Source organism: Suricata suricatta, chromosome 1, assembly GCF_006229205.1.
Source record: "Suricata suricatta isolate VVHF042 chromosome 1, meerkat_22Aug2017_6uvM2_HiC, whole genome shotgun sequence".
NCBI classification, from domain to species: Eukaryota; Metazoa; Chordata; class Mammalia; order Carnivora; family Herpestidae; genus Suricata; species Suricata suricatta.
The window spans coordinates 111966234-111993022 of NC_043700.1; the positions used below are offsets into that span (position 1 = coordinate 111966234).

At 35.9% G+C, this 26789-nt stretch overlaps 1 protein-coding gene and 1 pseudogene across 1 annotated transcript in view; one reads left to right on the top strand and one right to left on the bottom strand.

The window, feature by feature from the left end:
• Positions 1-2051: 2051 nt before the first annotated feature.
• Positions 2052-2549, bottom strand: LOC115301500 (annotated as a pseudogene).
• Positions 2550-6524: 3975 nt separating this feature from the next.
• TACR3 (tachykinin receptor 3) overlaps positions 6525-26789 on the top strand; it is a 74285-nt gene continuing 54020 nt past the window's right edge. The window contains exon 1 of the mRNA XM_029920546.1: positions 6525-7072. Coding sequence (XP_029776406.1) covers positions 6525-7072 — 548 coding nt within the window. The remainder of the gene's footprint in view (positions 7073-26789) is intronic.

The window sequence follows — 26789 nt, forward strand, 5'->3', positions numbered from 1 at the left end:
GGGCTTTGTGCTAACAGCTCAGAGCCTAGAGCCTGCTACTGATTCTGTGTCTCCGTTTCTCTCTGCCCCTCCCCTGCTCATTCTCTCTCTCTCTCTCTCTCTCTCTCTCTCTTTCTCTCATAAATAAACATTAAAAATTGGGGAAAAAAAAGAGTGGGTTCTAGGAAAAGATAAACCACTTTCACCAAGATGATAACAATGATAACAAATGATGAAAAGATGGATGAAATACACAGAAATTCTTGGCTGATGTTCTTAAATTTTTTCAGCTAAATTGGAGACAACTTGCTGAGCAGGAGAAGGGTGATGGAGATGGAGAAAGAACACTGAAGGTAACTTGGGATTCAGGGAAATGGAAACTGATCACAGACCCACATGAAAAGGGTGTCTGGTAGAGAGCAAGAATTTTCAAGTAGCACCTGTCTACACAATTGAGTGGAGTTGTATTGATTGATGGTTATTGATTGATTACCAACAATACTCAGTAAACTGACTGTAAGAGGCCACAACTCAGAGAGTGGAAATGACCCAATGTAATTGCAAAGCAGCTGTGATGAAATAACAAAGGAAAAAAGTGCAAAGCAGGAGTCAAAATGTGGACTATCAGACCTGAAATTCATTAGAACAAAAAATCTCGACACAGCGCAGTGGGAACACTGAACATATTGAAACCAGAAGTGTGGGAGAACTGTCATAGAGAAGGTTGTTGTCAGAGAAATCTGGAATTCTGACAAGATCTTTCTGAAAATAATTCCTCCACTGGGCAGCACTAATACCTGAAATTCTATCCTGTTGTGTTTATTTTTAATAGGACTGTTAAAATAAAAATACAAGTATGAAATATGCGATACTGTTTCCTTAAGTTGTAAGAGAGAAAAAAAGAGGAGAAAAGAGAGAAATAAGCACGTCATCAGTTTCTATTCTATCATTATAAGTTTAGCTAAGTACTGAGGCACAATACCAACGTGTCTTCTAAGCAAAATTATGAAGAACAAATAAAATTTGAAAGAAATATAATTGTTTAGCATAATAAAATAGGTAAACATTTCTTGGTCATTAGGAATAAAAAACATTCATCTAAGAGATCATACTTTATATTAACATTTATGCAGACAAACCAAGATTTAATCACTATTATATAAAATTGATTAACATCTCCCTCCCATGATACCATGCTTGACTTATTTCCTAGCATCCTCTTGCATTTGCATAGGTTTTAAATGTGCTCAAACACATTCCTGAGGGTTTGTTTTTTTTTCCCTACTATATTAGTCTTTTTTTATTCTTTTGGAAATTTCTTCCAGAGTTAACTACTTCTGTTTGTAAGTGATGAAATGTATAAGGAATCCACTTCAAATGTTGGCACAGCTTTGAGCATGGTCTTTCCCTTTACTTGAACTCAGAATTAAGGCTTTTGCTTCTTGTATTGTTCTTTTGTTATATTTCAGGCCCAGAGGTAGTTCTCACTGTAGAAGTGACCTGCAGGCAGTGTATGCTCTCTAGCAGTAGTCTACAACCAGGCTTTAGCTTCTCCAGGACACTACACAAGATGGATTTAAATATGTATTAAACTAAAAGGCATTCTCTCACATCGGTTTAAATGCATTTTTTGACAACCTACATGACATGTTTTTTTCCTTAACAACAATGCCTCCACTCCAAATAAATCAAGGTCAGAATAACTGAAGAGCTCAGGATGACATCAGTCCCATCCGTCTAAGTTCTGGTGCTGTGTGGAAGAAGAGCATTAACCAGTTATGACAAGAGGCGATACATCCAAAGTAACAGCCAAATTCATTAACATTTTTTCATTCCTAGAGGCGCCTGGTTGACTCAATCGGTTAACCGCCTGACTTCAGCTCAGGTCATGATCTCATAGTTTGTGAGCTTGAACCCCACATCAGGCTTTGTGCTGACAGCCCAGAGCCTGGAGCCTGCTTTGGATTCTGTGTCTCCCTCTCTCTCTGCCCCTCCTCCATTAGCACTCTGTTTCTCTCTCAGAAATAAATAAACATTAAAATTTTTTAAAAAATTAAAAAAATAAACCATCCTTAAAGATCACACCAGCTGTGGCAGTCCATCAGGGCAATCATGCCATCAGGACCCATGTTTTCACCAATAAAGAATTGGTAGCTTTTGAAATTAGCTAGGATACGGCTGACCTGTTCTGCAGTCCCTGTCATAAAAGATTTTATTTTTCTGGCCTCCATTGTTCAAGTTTGCCTTTGATTGATTTCATGTAATCTTTGATAGACTTCTTATAGGCTTCTGTTGCGAATCTGGTTTCTTATAAGTGATGGTCCATGACAAGATCAAAACCAGTGATTACTGTGCTTCCAGTGCCTTCACCCTTGGGGCCTTACAGTAAAAGCGTTTCCACCAGTGAGTGAGTCACCAATATTACCCACTGTCTTCCTGACCATCTTCCCTTCCACCCCCTGACACAGCGCGTCCACAATCTCCTGAATCTTGTAGATGTCAGAGAACATCTCATCATGACTGATGAAGTCCTGGTAGATGATCCTAGACAGCAGCTGGAGAGAGACCATGGTGGTGCTAGTTTAGCAGGCACCCAGAGGTCTGAGCTAGCATGGTGCAGCTTGAGCAGCACTGAGGAGGAGAAAAAGGACAGAAAAGCCACACTCCCAAGTTTTGAATGTAAGAGTAAAGGATCTTCGGAGCTGCCTTCTGGTATGTTAACATTTCCTCTGTCCCTTCTCCTTCCCCTGGGAGTCCCAGGCTAAGACTTTCAGACTTCTATAGTACAAGAGATAGGAATTAGGAAACCTGCAGAGTGTACTCAGGTAGAGGCAGGATTCAATTTGTGGAGCTATAATGAGCATATTATTCATCAAATTATCTTAGAAAGAAGGCTAACTTTCTTAGCCATTATCTTCTAAACCTTTCCATTTTTCAAGGCATAATCTTCTGATAAGTCTACTTTTTGGCATTTGATTTCATCATAACAAAGAAACTTTTATTAACTGAAGTGTAGTTGACACACAATGTTAATTTCAGGTATACAACGTAGTGGTTCCACAACTCTTATATTTTGCTATGCTCACCACCAGTGTGGCTACCATCTCTTACCATATACACTCTTAACAATACCATTGATTATATTTTCTATACTGTACCTTTCATCCCTGTGTGGCTTACTCATTCCATAACTGGAAGCCTGTATCTCCCACTACCCTTCACCCACTTTGCCCATCCTCCCCTTTCCCCACCAGCAACCACCAATTTGTTCTCTATACATATGGGTCTGCTTCTGCATGTTTGTTGTTTTGTTTTGTTTTTTAGATTCCACATATAAGTGAAATTATATGGTATTTTTCTTTCTCTGACTCATTTCACTTGTCATAATACACTCTAAGTCCATCCATGTTGTTGCAAATGGCCAGTTCTCATTTTTTATGCCTGAGTAATAGTCCATTGAATGTATATACCACATCTTCTTTATCCATTCTTCTCTTGATGGACAGTTAGGTTGCTTCCATATCTTGACTATTGTAAATAATATTACAGTAAACAGATATCTTTTCCTCACAAAGAAATTCTATAAGAGAAGTTGGCAGAATCCGGAATCCAGTGAATAGGTCTCCCTGGTCAGTTGCACTCTCCCATTTTTCTGTGTGCCTTCCTATTCCACTGTTCATAACACTTGCTCTAATGTTAATAGTGCTGCTGGACTGCAGACTCAGTGAGGACAGGGTTCATATCTGGCTTATATCTTTAGTTTTACCTGCCACATCCCTAGTACTTGGCACAGCTCCTTGATGGAAGTATACGCAATACCAATGGAGGGAATGACGGAGCAATAAGAACAATAAATCCTCTACTGGGATACAGATAGATTCTATGGACAGCAGCTCTAAAAGAAAAGCCATGTCCTGCATTCCTCTCTTCCTCTGAAAGAACTCATTAAACTCCTTTTATTGTTAAGTACTTTGAATTCCATCATTATCACTATTTTTCATATCATTTCCACTCATGGGAAAGTCCAATAAAGACAGAATCACAGAAATAATACTCTGTGTGGAAAAGTAAAGCAACAGAGTAAACTGAATGGATTTCTACACAAGTAGGCAATTTCACAACTTTAAATATTTGATCACAATATGCACAATTACCAAGTCGCCACATGACTTATTTGATGAATGGTGCATGTCATACAAAAAAAAAATTTTTTTATTTCTTCCTTGATTTGATTAGAGAAGAAAGAGGTTTTCATTTGTAATTCAAGTAATTTCTAAGTGGTGAGTTGGCAGAAAGAAATGATCTGCCTTTCAAAAGAATGGTTTAGTTTGGGATTAGTAAGCAGGACACGTGGAATCTCTATCAAGTTCACTTATGATTTATCACATATTTCCATAGGCCTTACTGAGAAGAAATAGTTAATAATAACTTTTGATAATTATCATTTTCAGCACACACTTATTTTGAAGCAAAGTTTTATCAATATATTTATTATCAGGTTGCTTCAAATTATTTCTATACACTACCTTGTTTGTCATAAAAACTACAGTAAGGAAAACAGTATTCTTTACTAGTCATCCTAGGTCCATTTGTACAAAAGTCACTGAAGTGAGGCACCCGGATGGCTCGGTCCGTCAAGCTTCTGACCTCAGCTCAGGTCATGATCTTTCCTGGTTCATGGGTTCAAGCCTGGCATCAGGCTCTGTGCTGACAGCTTTGCTTCGGATTTCGTGTCTCCCTCTCTCTCTGCCCCTCCTCCACTTGTACTCTGTCTCTTAAAAAATAAACATTAAAAAAAGTTTTTAAAAAACCAATAATCACTGCAGTTTTTGAGAAATGTGTTCTGCACCAGGAAACTAAAGAATACAGAATGTTCACAAGACACACAGTTCCTTTTCTTGAAACAAGCAGAACTTGCTATGCTAGTCTATTTTACTTGAAAATGTTGAGACCAAATGAGCAATAATAACAAGAGCAAAGGGTGCTAACATTTATTAAGGTCTCCCTCTTGCCCCCTGTTGTTGAAAGTCTATTGAAACTACTTGCTCCATAATAACTCTGTAAATTTGATTTTTTTAAATATTCATTTTCAAATGAGGAAACTGAGGTTCAAAGAGTTCAGTGTTTTGGGGGAGTTGCTAAAATATGTTTAACCCTAAATCCCTTTATTCCTGACCCCAATGAAGTAATAAAGAAGAGTTTCTGCTCTGGAACATACTGATAAGCTGCCTGTAACAGCCATCTAAGCACAACTGCTTCCTCTTGCTTGAACTCTGCAGAGCCCTGCTGCTCACATGCTCTCATCCAAAGCTCAGAAGTCAGGCCCTCTGGTCTGCGCAGAAAACTCAGGTTACTGTCATTCATCCTTATCAATGTGTCCTCATGTCAGGTCCGAAAACTAAGGTGCCAAATGTCCAAAACCGTATAACCAAATGGATGTGTTTAAGTTGCTTACAAGATATGTTCGCAACAGAGAAATGTAAAGAGGCAAGTCTCCTCATCCTATTTCAAGGAAATCTACATCTCAGGAATTCTGATCTACCCCCAGATCTATCCTGATCTATCCGCTTTCCAATATGAGCAGAACCATCCAGGAGAAACCATAACCTCTGCAAAGGAGGAAGGCGGAAGGGACCGGTTTCTGGTGACAGAGATTAGAAGAGGAGAAACGGGTAGACTTTGCTAACGGGAGCGAGAGGAAAAGGGATCTGATAAGTGAGAGCACAAACACACAAGCAGCAAGTGGAGAGAAATTCCAGAAGCCAGGGACACCTAACAAAATGCGCGTCTAGCTGTGCCCCCAGCCTGTGGCAGGTTATACCCACCCCAGCTCTTTCTGACAAATCTCTCCGCATCCTGCCTTCGTCTTAGGGGTGAATGGCTTAATTGGCTTAGAAAAGAGCAGCCCATCATAAATGACTGAGAACACAGACCTCAGAAAAATGTCTTGAAATTAAAAGAGGAAAGAAAAACAATCTTGTACAGATTTTAGTGACAGCTGAGGAGGTGCAGCCTTTCCGGAGCTCTCACCCCACGAAGCTCCTGCTGCGTGGCTACAGCGAATGAATGAAATGCAAAAGCCGAGTCTGGGGCGGGGGGAGGGGGGGTGAAGGAGCGCAATCGTAGCCCTCGAAGGGGTTCGTCAGCGCTGCGGCCCCCACAACGTCACCGAAGCAGGGACTGTTAAGAGACTATAAAGCCTGCTGCAGCGCCTGAACCTCAGGACTCCTGCCCGTTCCGGGACCTCGCGCTAGGGCGATTCTGGAGAGTTCCCCGCTGGTGACAGCTCCTAACAAATCCCTTCTCAGCTGTCTCAATCCTTCCTGCCTCCGAGAGCCGCAAACTCCTCGGAGAAAGTGCCTCCCCTGTTACCCATCACCTGTGGGCTCAAAGCATTTCTTCACCATCTAGGGCTGGCGGCTGCCTCTCTACCTTGCTTCCTGGCGGGGGGCTGAAGGCCGCCCAGCGGCAAAGAGACCAGGAAGCAGAGAAGAACTTCGGCTGGCGTCAGTGAGGGGGGAGATCGGGGCTGCAGACTCGCCTCGATGGGGTCTCTCCCCGCAGCAGCGAACTGGACGGACCGCGCCAGCACCGCGGGCGCGGACCCCGGGAACCTGAGCGCTGCGCTCGCGGCAGGGGTCGCCCCTGGGGTGGCTGAGCCTGAGTGGCTGCACCTGCTAGTCCAAGCAGGCAACCTCTCGGCCTCCGCCTCTGCTCTGGGACTGCCCGCGGCCTCCCCGGCGCCTTCGCAGCCCCGGGCCAATCTCACCAACCAGTTCGTGCAGCCATCCTGGCGCATCGCGCTCTGGTCCCTAGCATACGGCGTGGTGGTGGCGGTGGCGGTGTTCGGGAATCTCATTGTCATCTGGATCATCCTGGCCCACAAACGAATGAGGACCGTTACCAACTACTTCCTCGTGAACCTGGCTTTCTCCGACGCCTCTATGGCTGCCTTCAACACCTTGGTCAACTTCATCTATGCGCTGCACAGCGAGTGGTACTTCGGCGCCAACTATTGTCGCTTCCAGAACTTCTTTCCCATCACAGCGGTGTTCGCCAGCATCTACTCTATGACGGCCATCGCGGTGGACAGGTGAGGAGAGAATAGGGAGCAAGGAGGGAGAAGGGAGAGAGAAAAGCTGGGCAGTGGGACAAGGTGACCAATGACATGGTGACAAGATGGATTTGATAAAAGGAAAGGGACTAGGAAAGAGCTCTTGGAGAAAGAAGTCACTAACACATTGGTAGTCCCCCAACTGGCTGAGCCAGTTTCTGCTTCCTCCACTCTCCTCCAACCCCCTGATCTCTGTTAATAGGATCTGGAGCGACGGAGAAGACTAATGAGGGAGATAGGTAAAGTCTGTCATTCCAAGTAGGACAAACTCAGCTAGAAACAATACTAGTAAGCTTTCCCAAATGGCTTCAAGCAATTGCTGCAAAACTTACATTCTCTGTAAAATGTACTTCTGGTCTTCCTTCTCTCTGTTAGTCATGACTCCGTCATAGAAATGGACGATGAGTCACCCTTCACCCTGCCTTCCTCTGTCTGGTCTGCTGGTCCTCATCCCCACCCATCCTATTCCCTATCCTTGCTCAAAGCCAATAGTGGTTTGGTCTCCCAGTCATGGAGCATCCATCAGATGTAATAATGCTCCTCCAGAAGGTTGCTGTATGCTGGAAATTTCTAGTGTCTTGGGTTAGATTTCATTTTTAATAATCTAAGGAGGCTATAAGCTGGGTACATCTTGTGCCTGGAAGACTGCATACAACCAAATGTTTCAGATAATGGAGTAAAAATCCCAAAAAATAAATGGTTATAAAATAAGACACAGAACTTTATATATAGCTATTTAAGGTAATTTTTAAGAATGTTCCCCCATCTGCAGTCGGGATTCTGAGACTCTTAAGCAATTAAAAGAAGCGCCAATATTTTTCTCATATCTAAGTTTTTAAAGTGTCTGTGTGCATTTGCTTTCTCTTATGGAACATTGTGAACTATGCATACTTGTGTTAAGACAATGGTAACCCCCTACCTATTACTGAAAGCTGTTTGTACTTTAATTCAATATTATTCTAAACAATCAACAATACCAGTTGATCCCAGTTCCTGTTCTGTGACTGGCAGCTTCATAGGGGATGCACGGGGGTGATGTGTCCTCAACTGTGAAAAGAAGAGTGTGCTTCTTTCTTTATTAGCAGAACTATTTTAAAATAAAATGAGACTTCATATTCTCACTACATTAAACCACTACTATGAGAAAAAATAAGACAAAAACCAATTCTTGCCGTAGATCTATCCTCTGTATTTACTATTTTGAAACAGTGAGCACAATGATATTGAAAATATAAATTTTGAAGAATTATTTTTACATGCTAGGCTTAGAGGATTAAATTGAAGGAGCAATGATTGGTTGCTACTAACGAGGATAAAGAAGCACAAAGTCGCATTTTTCAAAAGCCTCTGGAATTGCTAGTCTTTCCTTTATCTCTGATCTTCCACATGGATCTCTCCCTTTCACTTTGGTGGGGTCAGAAGTGAGCATAAAGCAGGAACTGAAAAATCAGCTCCACATTGAGGATCAAGAGAAATTGCCTCTAATCTTGCTCCACCAAGATAGAAACGAATGTTCCTTTGTGTTGAGCATCTTTTTTTGTTTGGGGTTCTTTTCCTTTATTTTTTTCATTACTTATGATTTTTAATGTGATCAGGAGGGGGTTAGCATATCATGTTATAAAATTCTCTTGAATATTCTTTTTGAAATGTTAATAATTCATTATGAAATTTGATGAAAATTTAGTGTGTGTGAAATTGATATTTCATGTCTAAGGGGTAAAAAGGGATATTCTTCCATTTATACAAAATCTGAAGTGGCCTTGGAGTTATTTTAATTGATAATGTAATGCTATTGCAGTCACTGGTTTGAAATGAATGGATATTTCACTATTCATTCTTTACTATTTCTTTAGTAGAAAACATTATTTAATCACCAAACAATACAAAATTTATGGAGCATGCAATATGCAATAAACTTTGAAGCATGCCCAGCTCAGATTCTGAAAATCTTTTTAAAAACTGTTATTTATAGTAATACTTTAGGCAGACCATTGATGAAAAGAAATACAGAAATATAAAAAAAACCTCCCTAAGATAATGTTTAGAATTACAGACTATAGAATTATAAGTTATTAAAATTTCCAAAGATTACTGCTCCATGGAATCTTTCTGCACTAGTGTCTTATCAAACATGAACTGGAAAAAGTAGTCCTGTGGTATCTGCAGTTACTTTATAGATTCAAGTTTACATGGTTGACCTCCTGTGAGATATTTCAGTGAGTCATGGCACCTTTGGTTATGGTTAAATGGACTCCCCACTTCATGTAGAACATAGGTAATGGTATGTACTCACAGAAATTATATGTTCCTGTATAATTGATGCTTTATTGGAATAATCAACAAAGGTTATTAGTTCCCTAATTAGTCCTTATTGATAAAGGAATACATCATTTAAACTGCAATGGGAATACTTGTCTTATTGAATTGTGTTTTCTATCCTCATTTAATATAAACTGAATTGCATTTTCCCAGCTTCAATAGAAAACATATTTAACTCATTCTTTCCCTCTGCATAAAATCAAAAGATCCTCTGAGCTTGACAACTATTTCAGCTTTGACTCAGGCACCAATGGCTTTTCTTCAGCTGCAGAAACATGCTTGCAACCTCCTATCTTGGAAATTTTAGACCTGATTGTAGATATTCCCTTAATGAACAACTGTATTTCATAAATGGAGAACTTCAAAGTAATGGTCATACGTTTTGTTGAGTAAAAAGCATCTCATTTTTCTTTAAGTGTTTGGTACTCATTCTACACTGAGAGAATTGCTTGCTTTCAACCTCCACCTTTTTTTAAATTTTGTATAATATTAGTATCTCTACTAAAGATCTGAATGTGAGGTCACAGGTGTCTTATCCTGAGACACGTTACCTTCTGCTTTATTAGAAATCTCTGCAAAACTATTTGTGTTGGCTCAGAAACCATCCAGTTTTACACAATTCCCTCTTGCCCGGAGGGCTACTTCAGCATCGCTACACACTCATAACACACACACGCACAGATACACACATAGTGGAATTATGTGCCAGTAAGGTCACTGTGTCTCTTCACCATCCCTCCCAAATTGGCCATTTTGAATTTTAACATTTAAACATAACATTTATCTAAAAGATGCTAAGCTTTCCCAAGATCACACGATAAAGCCAAGATTCAAACCACTGTGATCCACTGAAGGGCCTGTGCTTTTCTCAGCCTCTACACCGTTATGGCTCCTGAGGAGTTCTGATGATTGAGGAGTTTAATTAGACAAAATTATTACCTGCATTTAAATTAGAATTTAGTGCTTATTTATACCATATAAACTATATAACTATATATATTATATCACTTACATGTATAATAAATGCATCTTACATATATATTGCCTTTGTTTTCATTGAGAATGTAGATATTAGAAAATTAATATAATATAAAAATATAGTCACTTTATTCATTTATGACATATGCCACTTGATATATGGGAATATTAAAAAACAAAATATTTTCTTCCATTTTCTAAGAGCATTTTTAGGATTAAGTTAGAAACTCTATGAAGGTTTAGTAAGATAGTAAACGGCAATTTCCAAGCTCATAGGCCAGTATTGATTGGAATATTTAATTAAAAAACTTTTAAAATGACATTCACTGTTTCTTACCTGGAAACCTTCATTATGTTTTATTTAATAGTCCAAAAACATTAACAAGATAACAAAAAATAACTTTATATTCTTGAAATCCAAGGACACAGCTGGCATGGATAATTATTACTTTTTAAATTTTTTTTATGTTCTTTACTTTTGAGAGAGAGAGACAGAGACAGAGCATGAGTGGAGGAGGGGCAGAGAGAGAGGGAGAAAGAATCTGAAGCAGGCTTCAGGCTCTGAGTTGTCAGCACAGAACCCAACATGGGGTTCGAACAGACCAACAATGAGATCCTGAACTCAGGCAGTCAGAAACTCAGGAGCCCCTAGAGTGCAAGTTCTTATAAAATCAGTCATGAGCACATAGTGAAAACAATAAATGTACATCATTCGAATGGGTAAAACATCAGATCATCATAGCACGTCGTCACAAGCACTCTTATATAACTAGCAGAACTCCAGTTGATATTAAGGTTACATTCACCATAACAGGAAAGCATATGTTGAATAACAGTTTGCAGAATATTTAACAGACCTAGTGTAAAAACAAGACCTTAAACATGTAACACATTCTTGCACACTAATAAGAAGTTATAACACTAATGTAAAAAGAATGAAAGACATAAACAGAGTGATAAAAGAAAAATTAAAATGTCTAACAAACATAAAGTTATGGGCGGCTTACATTCTGTATCTCTATTTCTTCACCTGCTATTTGCTTGTTGTGAAACCCAGAGGGCATTTCAGTCTCCAACTTCCTTGATTTTTCAGTAGTATGCTATCACGTGGCTACTGCTTCTTAGCTTCCGATATTCCTGGTCCTCTCCTTCCTCCTTGGCCTGTCTTCCATGCTTGTATTTCTGATTCTCTGCCTCTGTGTAGTGATTAAATACGTAAGTTCCTCAATGCTAAATCCTGGGCCTGATTTTGTCCTAACTTTATTCTCTCTCCCCAATTAAATTCATCTAAACCCATGGCTTTATTTTTCATTTTTGAATAAATAGTACCATATTTTGCTATTATTGAATTGGTTTTCTTTATAAAGAAACATAACAATCTATACAGTAGACAAATATAAATGAATGAAAAATTAAGACTAGAGAAAATGAAGATCGAAAATACAAACAAAATAAGGATGAAGTTATAACATGGACAGAGAGTCCTAATCATTTATGAAAGTTGAACTTCAAGTATGTTAAGAATATTCTTAACCCAGACAATAATGACTGATTCCTTGACCTGTCCAACTTCATCTCATACCATAATTCAACTGGCCTTTTGATACACATGCAAAAGAATACAATTAGTAATATAGTTTATATTGTCTATAAAAACAATACATACACATCCCTTAAGGGCTAACAGATATCTAGTATTGAGTTTCAAGAAATTCTTTGTATGGGTAATAAAGAGGACAATGTCCTCAACCACACTGTCACAAATGCAAAAGCAGTTTCTCTACAGGTGTTTGTTAAGTATTCCTCTGGGTGAGCTAGAGGCAGGTGTCAAAGCAAAATTTAGTGAATGAAGTGTTCAGGGTACCAAATCTCTATTTGAACAGTTTCCAGGTGGCCAGATTTGATGCACTGAAGAAATTACAAGAAAAGATACAGCACATTCCTTCCAGAAGTATTTTCCTCACCTGAACTTTGGATATACCTTGAAAAGCAGTTAACTCAAAGTTGTAATATATAGTTAAAATTCTCCAAATCTTCATTTCAGCCCCCAATCTCTGATCCTTATCTATCCTTTGTATCAGTCTTTTATTGCAATGTATTTTGTCATTCATTCATTTTAAGGGGCACATATGCACAGTGCAAAATTCCAAAAATCCAACTCTCATTTTTGTGATGTATTTATATATATATCTCACATATATGTATGAATATATATATATTTACACACCCTCTGGTGCATAGTAAATTATATACATGCATAAATATAGATGTTCTTCCCTAAACTACTAAAATAACATCACATTATTATGTCATTAAAAAATTAATATTTATTTATTTTTGAGAGAGAGACAGAGCACGAGCAGGGGAGGGACAGAGAGAGGGAGAAAGAATCTGAAGCAAGCTCCAGGCTCCAGCTGTCAGCACAGAACCCACAAATCGTGATATCATGACCTGAGCCTAAGTCAGACATCTGACTGAACCAGGTGCCCAAAATTGTTATGTCACTTTTAATTTAACAAACTACTAAACATTTATTGAACAAATTATATATCTTAGACATTATTTGATATGATAATTCGAAATTTATCTTACACTATAATGTTTTCTAATTTTTAATAGATAATACATATATTTGGTTTGGAACTCAAAAAGTAAATGGCTCACAATTGAAAATTCTATATCTAAACTTTCTTCAAGCTCTGGTCATGTATATTCAATTACCTCCCTGAGATTTTCACCTGGATGTCTGCAAAGCTCCTTAAATTCCACCAAACATGTTCTCTTACCCCCTAAACCGTTTCCTTTTCCAGTGTTCCCCATTTCAACACACAGCACAAGCATCCATTCAGTTGTTCAAATAGCTCCCAAATCTATTACTTTGTCTCTGTCTCTATCCGCATTTTCCAAGTCCAAGCTGCCATCATGGTTCTGTTTTAACAAAGAATGATGCTTTCAAAACATATCTAAGACCATGATTTTTCACCGCTGCTTGCAATCCTACCATGTTTTCCCATTGCTTATGTGAGAAAAAGAATATGCTTAACCCAGACAATAACGACTGATTCCTTACCTGTCCAGCTTCATCTCCTACCATAACTCAACTGGCCTAATCTCTGTGCCAGCCACTCCTATCCTCTTTCAAGCTCTTGAATGTATGATGCTATATTTTTGCAACAAGGTCTTAGAACACAGTTTACCATTTCAAATTCCCTTCTGCCAATTCCTCATAAGTTAAATGTACTCTTTTATTAGATAAGAGCTCAACTGTCACTTCTACAGGGAAACCTTCAATGAGCCTCCCAATTTAATAGATGTCCCTTTATAGACTCTCTAAGCACATGTCAGTCATGGCACTTTTCCTATATTAAATTTCATATTTATATTTGACAATATGTGATTAATAAGTTCCTCTAATAGACTGTAGACTCCATGAAGACAGGTTTGATTCTGATCTTACTGTTCTTTGTATCTTTGTGCCTGTCATACTGCTTTGCACACAGTAAGCACACAATCCAGACTGCTGAATAAATAAATTAGGACAGTAATTAAACAAATGGAAATTAAAGTAATGAAATATAAATATTTATCTATTAACACTGGCAGACATTGATATGTTTGTAGTGAACAGGGCATTTTTACACATACTTTTAGGTTGAACCTTATGAAATTGCCATTTTTTATAATTTAAAATGTCAATTACTATTTTATATGATGTAGCCTAATAGTTGTGTATATTTTGTTAAAAAATTTCAAGAGTTCAATTTACCAATATATTCAAGGATATTTTTAAACCAAAATTCAAAGAATTGAAACCATTAAAATCCCAACAAAAGATATGATCAGATAAATAATGAGGCATCTAAAAAATGAAATTCCATGTAGAAATTTAAAAATCACATGTTTGAACACAACAGCAATCCTCTCAAGTCTCCAGGTACACATGTATACATTGTGGTAACATTAGCATAAATATCCGATTTTTTTAAATTTTATAACTTTTACTTATAAACCACTTCATGCTAGTCTCCAATGATTTCAGAGTCCCTAGGGAGGTCTGACAACAGTTCACCAGTGGTCCTCTTTAGCATTTCTAGTCTCCGCATCCCCCACTAGCGAAAAAAGAAAAGAAAGAGCAGTGTCCTCACACTGGCCCAGAGCATGACCGTTCCTCTGAAGGGGGAAGCCATGTCCTACTCCAGATAGTTGTTACAGGCAAATTGCATCTAAATCTGCAAAACTCGTAAGTCACAAACTTTACCCTTGGCTTGAAATTTTTGTTATGATTATTTGTTTTGAAAAGAGAACTTGGAAGAATGATCTTTTCCCCAATCTGTGCTCCCTTAACAATCTCTTAATGACTAATACTCCTTCATCTTCTACTTGCAACTCTCTGTCCCTGGGGCTCAGCAATAAGTGGTATGTCCAGGATGAGGAATTGTCCAGACCTCCTCTTCCTCGTGCCTCATCACTCAGAGCATAAATCATTTTTGTTGAGGTTTGATCACTGGTACATTAAATAAATGCTTCAAAATAGACAATTGGGGTTTTCAGACCCACCACTTCATTAGACACAGTCAGAGTCTGAATCCCATTTTACACTCAGCAGGATCTCTAACACATGAAGAATTTTTAGACTTATGGATTTAACAGTCTGATATAATTCTATACGTGCAGTAATATTGACTTGCTTTGAATGGTGAGACTATCAGTAATTTTATTTTGCTTTGTACTTTTCTTTTTTTAATTATCTATAACAAAATACACTTCTTTTACATGAAACAAATAATTAATTAAATTTCTGGAGATGGATGGTGGTGAAGGCTGCACAACAATATGAATATACTTAATACCTGAGCTGTACACTTAAAAACAGAGAAAATGGGGGTGCCTGAGTGGCTTAGTCGGTTAAGCATCTGACTCTTGGTTTCAGCTCAGATCATAATCTCATGGTTTATGAGTTGAAACCCCACATTGGGCTCTACTCTGATAGCATGGAGCCTTCTTGGGATTCTCTCTCTCTCTCTCTCTCTCTCTCTCTCTCTCTCTCTCTCTCTTTCCCTTTCTTTCTCAAAATAAATAAACTTTTAAAAATAGTTAAAATGGTAATGTTATATATATTTTACCACAATACAAATTTTTAAATATTAATTAAAATACATATTTTTAAGGACTAATAGTGACTCTAAGGTATACGCAGAATAGAACAACTTGATTAACCTTTCTACAGACATTCTGGTAGCTGTGTTATGGCAACATTATTAAACACAGTTTCTAGGCTGAATTCAAATTTATGAAGAAATCTCTGGCAAGAGAGTACTGTTAGCATTATAATACATTATTTCATAGGCTGTGAAGTATTTTTCCCAGGAATTGTATAATGACATCTCAGCTGTGTGAAAAAATTTAAAAGCCTGGCTAAAGGTACAAGGATAAATTTAGTTTGGTGTATGACATAGGTTTTTAAATATTTGCTTAAAGCCTCCATTTTGAGCTTTTTTAAAAATCATGAGATATTTCTCCTTCCCATCTGTCCAAGTAGCAAGGTTAAAATTCTCTTTTATGCACCCTGGTAAAGTAAGGAAAATATGCATATAATTATCTCATTAAGCAAAAGTAAGCTCTGTGTTCCAGAGCTGAATATAGGTAATAAATTGCACGCATTTCTCCCCAACTCTGCATTTAGTGATGTTGTTTTTGTAGCTTGAAATCATGGTAGGAATTTACACTTTGAAAATCTGAAATCACTAGAGATCAGAAGTTTTGTTCTGTTTGATGTTTTTCCCCTCAGAGTGCTTGTAGTTAAACATTTACCAGCACATGACTCACTATATTTGTAGTCACACATTCAGCAGATATTTCTTGAGTACCTTCCAAATACTAAACATTGTATAGGTATGGTGCACATTGGAATAAACAAGATAGATATGGCCAATACCCTAATGAAACCAATTAATAGATCTATCTTGAACCCTTCAACTGTATTTAAGAATTTTAAATCCAATAACCTATTCAACTTCACCATTTAGATGTCTAACAGACATCTCAGACTTTACTGATACTGAGATATCCCCAGAATTTACACCCAAATTGAGTTCCTGATATTCCTCCAAACTTAACTCCTACACACCTCTGAGCCTCAGTTCAAAATTCTTGGAAGTATTCTTGCCTTATCTCTTATTTCATACTCCATATCCAATCCATCAGCAAATCTAGCACCTTTATTTTCCAAATATATGTAGAATTTAATCACTTCTTAAGATGTCTACTGCTACCTCCCTCATCTGAGTCAATTCTTGTCTCACCTAACCCATTTTCCTACTCTCACTCTTGTTCCCCTGGTTTGTTCTAGATGCAACCACCAGAGTACACCTGTTAGTAATGAATCTGATCATTCCCCCTTCAACAAATTCTCCAGTGGTTCCCCAGTTCTCAGGGTAAAAATCAAAGTTCATACAAGAATTTGTAGTGACTGGTCCTTTGTTACTCTTTGATCCTATCTCCTGCAACTTGCTCTACCATCACTAGTCTCCTCTATTTCAGCAATATACTAGGCATATTTCAACTTCCGGTTCTTACATTCTCTTTTTTTAAGTTTCTTTATTTTTGAAAGCGAGAGAGAGAGAATTCCAAGAAGGCTCCACACTGCTAGTGCAGAAATTGATGCAGGGCTCAATCCCAAGAACCATGAGATCATGGTTCTCTGAGATGAAATCAAGAGTCGACTCTTAAACAACTGAGCTACCCAGGTGTCCCCAGGACCTTGCATTTATGTGAAATACACATTCTCCAGATAGCCACATTGTTCATTCCCTGTACTGCTTTTGAACCGTGACTACTGTACTTAAAATTGTTTTATTCTTCCTTTATCACATGTATCACCTTCTAAAAAACCATATAATTAGCTCAGCTTTATTGCTTATTGGTTTTTGTCTATCTTTCCTGGCTTCAATTCAGGTCATAATCTCATGGTTTGTGAGTTGAAGCCCCACATTGGGTTTTAAATTCCGTGAGGACCAGATTAGGTCTGTATTTCAGGGAATGACTAGATAACAACGTTCTTGGTAACCATGAGAACACATCATAAGGAAAAGCACATGTAGAGTGTTAGAGCAGAAAATAATCAAAATTGTAGAAGCATTTTAAAATATATTATAAAAACAAATAGAAAATATCTTCTAATAAACTGACTATGAGTAGTTAATATTTAACTAAAAATTTTTAAATACTCTACCAACCTAATGCATGATTATAATATTAAGCTGAATTACCTATGAAGAAAAAGACTTGGAGATTTTCAAATAGGCATAAGGAACAATTTTGAAGAAAATGAAATACTCACAAAATTGAGTCTTTACGTTGGATAAGTACTATTAATCAGTTCAGAATTCTCAGATGATTTAACCTATTGAGTTTGAAAGAGAGCATAGTACCATGTGTATTGATTTTTACACCTTCAAATTGAATGGATATATGCAGGTAGTTTCTCCTAATAAGCTAACTACGTGGTGTAAAATGGATTCAGAATTCTTAAGCTATGCATCATGTTTTCAAAGCTTAAAATATTTTACTCCTTAATTCAAAATATTTTCAAGATCTTTTCAAGAAAGATTTACATATTCATAATTTCATGTTGCAGGCTCTAGTATTTCAGAATCCAACAAAACAGGTATAATCCAATATTTTAAAAAATAATAGATTTCGGGCACCTGGGTGGTTCAATTAAGCATCTGACTTCAGCCCACATCATGATCTCACAGTTCTTGAGTTTGAGTCCCACATCAAGTAAGCTTGAACTGCACTTGATGAGCTCCAGTCCTGCTGGGGGTGAGCATAAGCCCCACTTCAGGTGAGTCCCACTTTTTTTCTCTGCCCCTCTTGGGATTCTCTCTCTCCTTCTCTCTGTCCCTTGTTCACTTATGCCCTCTCTCTCTCTCTTAAAAACAATAAATAAATAAATGCCCTCCCCCTCTCTCAAAAAAATAATAAAGTAAAAAATAATAGGTTAAATATTTTTCCTATCCAAGAAATTAGTGGCAATCCTTATTCACTAGTCACAGAACCATTGCTGATAAATATCTTCAATGAATAGGAACAAAACAGATCTGCTTAGAGACATATAAATAGATACCAATTTTATAGCTTTAGCACCTCACAAATAGAATACATGTTAAGGATTAAATACATAAATAAATAATAAATATTTGCATAAAGAGATTACCAGTTTTATACTTGGCACAAATTTCATTACCAGATTTTGTTCTATAATATCAGCCCTCTCAAGAACATGGCTAAAATTTCAGTAACTAAGTCATATTAACTGTAATGTGATGGTGAAGTGTGAGGGAAGGTCAGGTATTCTAGGGCGTATCATGGTCTCAGTGTGAGTGAGCATATGCCTCTGGCCTGTGAACTTCAGAAGTGTTTTTCTGTTTTCTTTTTTTTTTAATACCCCCTTAGGTGGGCCAGGATGGCTAGAGTGGGTTAGAGCATGATACTTCTCCTCGCCTATTTGGAAATGCTATCTGGGGCTGGACTTGGCTATATGCTTCCTCTAGGACAGTTGGACTCTGATAGTACTCTGTATGATTAGACTCTGGCTAACTTATTTCCCCTGAGGGCAGGCCTTACTAAGAAGAACAGTCTTTGATACATTTCATAATGGTCCCTTTTCCTGCCAGAGAATAAGGAGGTGTTCCTCCAATAATTAATGTGGTAACATGGTCAAATTCCTGGACATAAATCTGGGGATATTGTGGGGGACCCAATCATAAGGGAAGTCTTTAACTCTCAGTCATGGCCACTTTGGGCCTCCAGCAATTCATCTACTACAGCTCAGGTTTTCCTACCCAATACTAGTTCTGATAGAGTTTTTGCTTGTGAGACTCTGCTCAGATATTTGCCTATTTTACCAATCTGCAGGGCACTGCATCCTCTCTTCTCTTACAGATCCAAGAAAAGTTGTTGATTTTTCAGTTTGTGCACTGTTTTACTTGTTAGAATGGAGTAGCAACTTCCAGTCTCTCTCCATACAGAACCAGAAACCAGAAGTCCCACTATGCTTATTTTTTTTTACAAAAAATTAATTTTTAACATTTTAATGTTTAAAGTTACACTGTATGAAGTATTAATTTTACTATTTTTTCATTTCCTTATATATATGTTACTGGGAGTAAAAGTTTTAAAATTTTTGACAGAAATTTTTCAAGGTCACAGAAAATTCATCATCTTTCTCATTGATTATTAAAATACCCTGCAGTTTCAACTTGCATGGTCAATATGATGTTCCTCTAAACTTTGCAAAGTGATAATTGCTTGGATGCCAAATATCACAACCTAATTGCCTAAGTTTGATAATAAACACTTTTCTCCCAGACATTTGCACATTATTTCACTAGTTGATACATTATAGACCATTCTATTCACCAAATAAAACTAATATATTACTCAGCCATAAAAAGGAATGAAATCTTGCCATTTGCAATGATATGGATGGAGCTAAAATGTATTATATTAAGTGAAATAATTCAGTCAGAGAAAGACAATTACCATATGATTTCACTCATATATGGAATTTAAGAAACAAAACAAGCAGGCAAAGGGAAAAGAGAGGCAAACCAAGCAACAGTCTCTTAACTGTAAAGAACATTACCAGAGAGGTGATGAGTGGGGCTTGGGTTAAACAGGTGATGGGAATGAGGATGCACTTGTGATGAGCACCAAGTGTCATATGTAAGTGTCGAGACACTGTATTGTTTACCTGAAACTAATATTACTCTGTATGTTGACTAATAGAATTTAAATGAAACTTTAAAAAAGTAACTTTGTCAGAGATACAAATTATATAGCTTTGCAAATAGAATGGAAAAGGAAAATGGGAGAAAGGAAACATCTGCAAGGGAAAACAACCGGATAAATAAGAACAGCTGAATACCAGAAACTATTTATATATGATGTCAAAAAAGAAAAAGCCAGTTATCATCTAAATAGATTTTGAAATGCATGCACTATAACTCAATACACATTCCTAATACAATTCTTGGTGAATTGCAATATATGATATTTTCTTAACATGATAAATATTTATCCCTAAATGCAGTATGTAAGAACTACATGAAATAAACTTTACACACACACACACACACACACACACACACACACTTGAAAGCAGAAAATAGATAGTAAGAATAAGTAAACAATAAAACAATGTATACATCGTTTTAAGGCTCAGTGTAATTCTAGTAAAACCACAGTGCAAGTTGAATAGAATCTAAAATAGCCTACTATAATTTTTTGAGAATAAATTGCTTACACTAATCAGAAATGTTTGCTAATAATAAAAAGAATAATGAGAGAAATTGCTAATGAGAATGAAAAAATACTTTAAATTACAATAAATGAGAAAATTTGAAACTCGAACAAGAACCGAGTCAGGCTGATAGTGTATGTAATGAAATTCCTATACATATGAGATTATACAAAGAAAAAAACCCAAGCCAATAAAAAAAGTATAATTAGTTAAAATAAGAAATTCAGAATGTATCTAATTATTTGGGAAAAAAACAAGTTAGAGTCTTACTTTACACTAATATAATATCAGATAGACTAAATACTAATATTATCTGCTAATATAAATGTCAGATAGACTAAATAGTTAAAATATAAGAAGCCATGAAAAAACAAAATATTATCATTAAATAATCTTAGCTAGGAAAAAAATTCTAAGAATCAGGGCAGCAGAAGAATACAGAGTTACCAGTTGATTTGATGGTAAAAAATTGTATAACCAAAACGTTATACAGTTTAACCATAAAATCTAAAGAATAATTAAATAGCAAGCAAACTATTATAGTTATTTTCAACATAAGTGATAGACACAGGGTTAATAACTTTTACTTATGATGACCTCTGATAAATCAATAAGATAATATTAATGCAAAAAGCAAACCATGAAAATTTTTAAAAGAATATAACTCTTACATAAACAAATGAAAAATATATCTATCTTCACAATAATTTAAAAAATGCACATTCACATAAAAATATTTCATATTAATACAGTGCTAATGAGAGAAGCAGGTAGAAATAGAAATCAGAGCAACCTTTTGAGAAATCAATTTGATAATGTATATGCTGAAATTGTTCATTACTTTAGACAAAACAATTTTACTTCTAGGTCTCTATCCATAGAAGGAAAGTCGCAAAGAATGATTCATGTGATTTTTTTCATATTAAAATAGGTCAGAAATAGAGTTTCTTATGCATGTTTTAGACTATTATGTGGTGATTAATAATAATGTTTTGAAAATATTTATATTCAAAGATTAGTTAAAGAGAATGTAAGTAATTATTGAAATATATACAAAATATAATGATATAATGATATATGCATAAATTCACATAAGCATAAATAAAGTAGTAAAAAGGAAATGAGAAATAAACCAGGATATATATCAATGCTGTCTCTTAATAGCAGGATTGTGGGGAATTTGTATTTTCTTAGTATATCCTAGTATCTGTGGAAAAATTGTAACTTTCGATAAAGCAGGATAAGATGGTTTTTTCACAGTTTCATTTTGTATTGAGCCCTGAATGTTCATATGCTTTCTCATTACTCTGTTATTTTGTTGATTTACTCTACAGAAGCCTGGGCAATGGTTCTGCCTTTGCTATAACCAGTTCCTCAGAACTCATTCTGAATTCCTTTACATGGACCTGTTCCTGCAAATATCTGGAGTTGGATAAGAAAAGGATATCTAATGACCTTTTGTACAGTAGTTCCTATTCGTCTGCTATTTGGATATGAGTCCTCTACTTGATTTCTTAATTTTTAGGGAAAACCACTCTGATAGGTTGTTAAAAAAAATCCTACAAGCACCACATATATAAAGATTCAAAATAAATGGAGATGGAGAGAGTTGTTGACATTGTCCGATGTGATAAAGTCTCCTCTGTAGTTATATCAAGTTCATTAATCATGTGCAAATCTTCCTCATCTTTACTAGGTTTTGTTATAGTTGTTTTGTTTTCTGTTCTATCAGCTACTGAGAGAAGTATGTGATAGTCCAACTATGGGAATGTATTTCTCATTTTAGTTCTGTCCATTTTGCTCTGCATATTTTATAGCAATGTGAACACAAATCTAGGGTTCGTTATGCTTTCCTGTTGACTTTATATTTTTATCATTATGAAATGTCCATTCTTATCTTTAGTATCACTTCATGCTTTAAAGTCTAATGCTTGTGATACTTTTACAGCCAATCTTTTCTGAGGAAGTTAATGTTTACATGATAACCCTCTCTGTGCAAATATTTTTATACCAAGAATATCTAATATTATTAGAAATTTTATTTCAATCAGGCATGAGAATCTAAATTCCCACTATGTAACTTTATTTCACTTCAAAATTAACATGCAGTAAACAGTTTAATTGATATACAAATATAGGATTTCTAATGCACATATGGATTCATTTAACAACCACCACAATCAGAACACAAAATAATTTTTTCTGTCAGGCTATAACTTTGTATTCATACTCTCTCCCTGGCCTAAGTCATGATAATCACTGATTTATCATCCATCACTGTAGTTTGTTCATAACCATACAATATATAAGCTTTGACACTGAATACTTTCACTAACCATCTCTGAGATTTATCTAAGTTTTGGAGTGCTTCAAAAGCCTGCTCCTTTTTATTGCTGAGGATATTGCATTGTGTGGATGTACCAAAGTTTGTTTGTTCATCCACTGTTGGAAAAATATTTGTCTTGTTCCTAGTTTTGAGCAATTATGAATATAGCGGCTACAAACACCCATGCACAGAAATGAGTGTGAACAAAAGCTTGCATATCTCTAGGGTAAATAACCAAAAGTGTCATCGCTGCACCTATGATAAATGGGTATTTAATTTTGTAAGGAATTGTGATGTCACCTCATTCCTGTCCAATGACTGTAATCAAAAACATAAGAAATAACAAGTGTTAGTGAGGGCGTGGAGAAAAGGGAACCCTTGTACACTGTTGGTTGAAATGTAAATTGGAATGGCCACTATAGAAAACAGTATGGAAGCATCTCAAAAAATCAAAAGTAGAACTACCATATGATCCAGCAATTCCATTTCTGGGTATTTATCCAAAGAAAACAAAAACACTAATTTGAAAAAAAATAAACATGTACCTTTATGTTCATTGCAGCGTTATTTATAATAGCCAAGATATAAAAGTAACCTAAGAGTTCATCAATAGATGAATGGATAAAGAAGATGTGGTATATGTATACAATGGAATATTACTCAGCTGTAAAAAGGGGGGGGGAAGAAAAAGAATGAAAACGTACCATTTGCAACAACATGGATGAACCTAAAGGGTATTATGCTAAGTAAAGCAGTCAAACAGAGAAAGACAAATATCATATTATTTCACTTATATGTGGAATCTAAAAGATAAAACAAGCAAAACAGAAACAGGCTCATAAATAGAGAACAAATTGATGGTTGCCAAAGGGGATGAGCAAGATAGATGAAGGGGATTAAGATGTACAAACTTCCAGTTGTAAAATGAATAAGTTATGAGAATGTGAAGCACAACAGAGGGAATATAGTCAATAATATTGTAATAATGTTGTATGGTGACAGAGCATAACGACACTCATCTTGGTGAGCATTTTGCGGTGTATATAAATGTGAAATAACCATGACGTACACCTGAAACTAATATAATATTGTATGCCAACTAGACTTCAGTAAAAAAGAGAAAAAACTGTGAAACTGTTTCCTACAGTGGCTGTAGAAACATAGTATCATTTTGTTTTCATATCAGCAGTATATGAGAGTCCTACTTATTGCGGATTCTGATCAGCAATTGATATTGTCAGTATTTTTGTTTTGATTTTAGCAATGCCAGTGTGTGTGTGGTGATATCTCAAGGCGGGTTTAATTCACATTTCACTAATGCATATTATGTTGGACATATTCATGTGCTTGTCATTAATATTTATTTCTTCATTGGTGAAGTTCAAGCCATTTGCTCATTTTTAAATTGAATTGTTTTCTTACGGTTGAGATATTATTTTTAATAGCCTAATTGAATCATAATTTATATTCCATAAAATACACTCATTTTAAGTACACAATTCAATAATTATTCATAGGTTTTTAACACAATCTAATTTTAGAACATTTTCATTACCCCAAAGAAAAGCGTCACTCTAACTGCAGTCACTCCTTGTTCCACACCCAGACCTAGACAACCACTGTGCTATTTTCTCCTGCTATAGATTTACTCTTCTGGAATTTGGTATAAATGGAATCATACAATATCAGGTCTTTTGTGTAGACTTCAAATTGTTTTCTCTGTTTTTATTTTATTTTTTAAAGTTTTATTTATTTATTTATTTTAAGAGAGAGAGAAAAACATGAGCAAGCAGGGAAGGGGCAGAGAGACCAAGAGAGAGAGAATTCTAAGCAAGCTCCACGCTGTCAGTGCAGAGCCCAACGCAAAGCTCAGACTCACGAATGAGTCATAAGCTCATGACCCAAGTGCAGATCAAGACTCAGACACTCAATCCACTGAGCCACCCAGTGCCCCTGTTTTCTCTGTTTTTAAATTGGGTTATATATTTTCTTATTAAATGGTAGGAGTATTGGTGTATTTTAGGCACAAGTCCTTAGTTGGATGTATTATTTGCATATATTTTCTCCCTGGCTTGCTTTTCCCTTCATGATGTATTTGAAGAGCAAAAATTTTTAATTTTCTGGAAGTACAATATATCATTTTTTCCCTTCATTGTGCTTTTGTGGTCAGTTCTAACAAATCATTAATTACCTCAAGGTACTGAAGATTCAGTTCTGTGGAGTTTTTTTATAGTTTTATAGCTTTAGACCTTACATTTGTATATGATCCATTTGGAAATGATTTTTGTGTAAAGTGTGAGATAACAGGACAAATCATCTTTTTTTGTGCAAATATCTGATTGTCCCAGTACTGCTTTTGAAAAGACTATAGTTCCCCTCATTGCTTTGGTACATGTGTCAAAAATCAACCAATAAGTTGATTGTTTATTTTTGATTGATATGTTTATTTTTCCACCAGTACTATACTATCTTATGATTACCATAACTTTGTTACAGAATTTAAAATATGGAAGTATAAGTCCTTCAATTTTGTCCTTATTTTTCAAAATTGTTTTGACTATTCTAGGAGATTTGCATTTCCAAATTGTTTTTAGGATCAACTTTTTATTTATTTATTTATTTATTTAAATCCAAGATAGTTAATATGTGTGTAATAATGGTTTCATTTTTGGTGCTGCTGAGTAGAATTTTTCAAAGTTCATTCTGAGGTTATTCATAGCAGGTATGTAGAAATGCAATTGATTGAACTTGTATCCTGTGACCTTGCTGCACTTGTTAATTATAAAGAGTTTTGTTTTTTGTAGATTCCTTAGGATTTTCACTATGGAAAATCATGCCATCTGCTAACTAAGACATTACTTTCTCCTTTTCAATTTGGATGACTTTTATTTCTTTTTTTTTCTCTTCTTTATTTTTTCTTTTATTTTTGTTTGTTTGGCATTTGCCTGATTGATTACCCTGGCTAGAACTCTGGTACAACTTTTAATGGAACTGATGAAATGGGACATCCTTGCCTTGTTCCAGATTATGGGGAGAAAGAATTAAGTTTCTAACAATCAAGTATGATGTCAATCATAGATTTTTCATCAATGCATTTTATCAAGTTGAAGAAGTTCCTTTATATTCCCTCATGTGTGGAGAGTTGTTATTCTGAAAAGATTTTTGATTTTGGCAAATTATTTTCTGCTTCTGTTGGTATGATCATGTTGTCTTTGTTCCTTATCCTGTTACTATGATATATTAATTAATTTATTTTCAGATCAAACTTGAATTTCCAAAATAATACCCACTTTTCCATGATGGATAACAATTTTTGTATGTTTCTGAAATAACTGGCATATAACATTATATTAGTTTTGAATATACAATATAATATTTTGATATTTGTATAAATTGTAAAATTATTGCCACAATAAGCCTAGTTACCATCCATCACCACACAGCTAAAATAGTTTTCTTATGATGAGTACTTTTAAGATCTATTCTGTTAACAACTTTCAACAGTAAAAACAGTATAAACTAGAGTAACCATGATATACACCACATCCCCATGACTTAACTTACTTTATAACTGGAAATTTGTACCTTTTCCTCTCTTTGGCTCTAGTGTCATGGTAACAATACCCTTACTCAATGAAAGGAGAAAGTGTTTTCTTCTCTTTTACTGGAAGAGTTTGTGAAGCATTCTTAATATTTCTTCATTAAATGTTAAAGCAAATTCATCGTAGAAACAATCTGATTCTGATTTTTCTTTATGGGAAGATTTT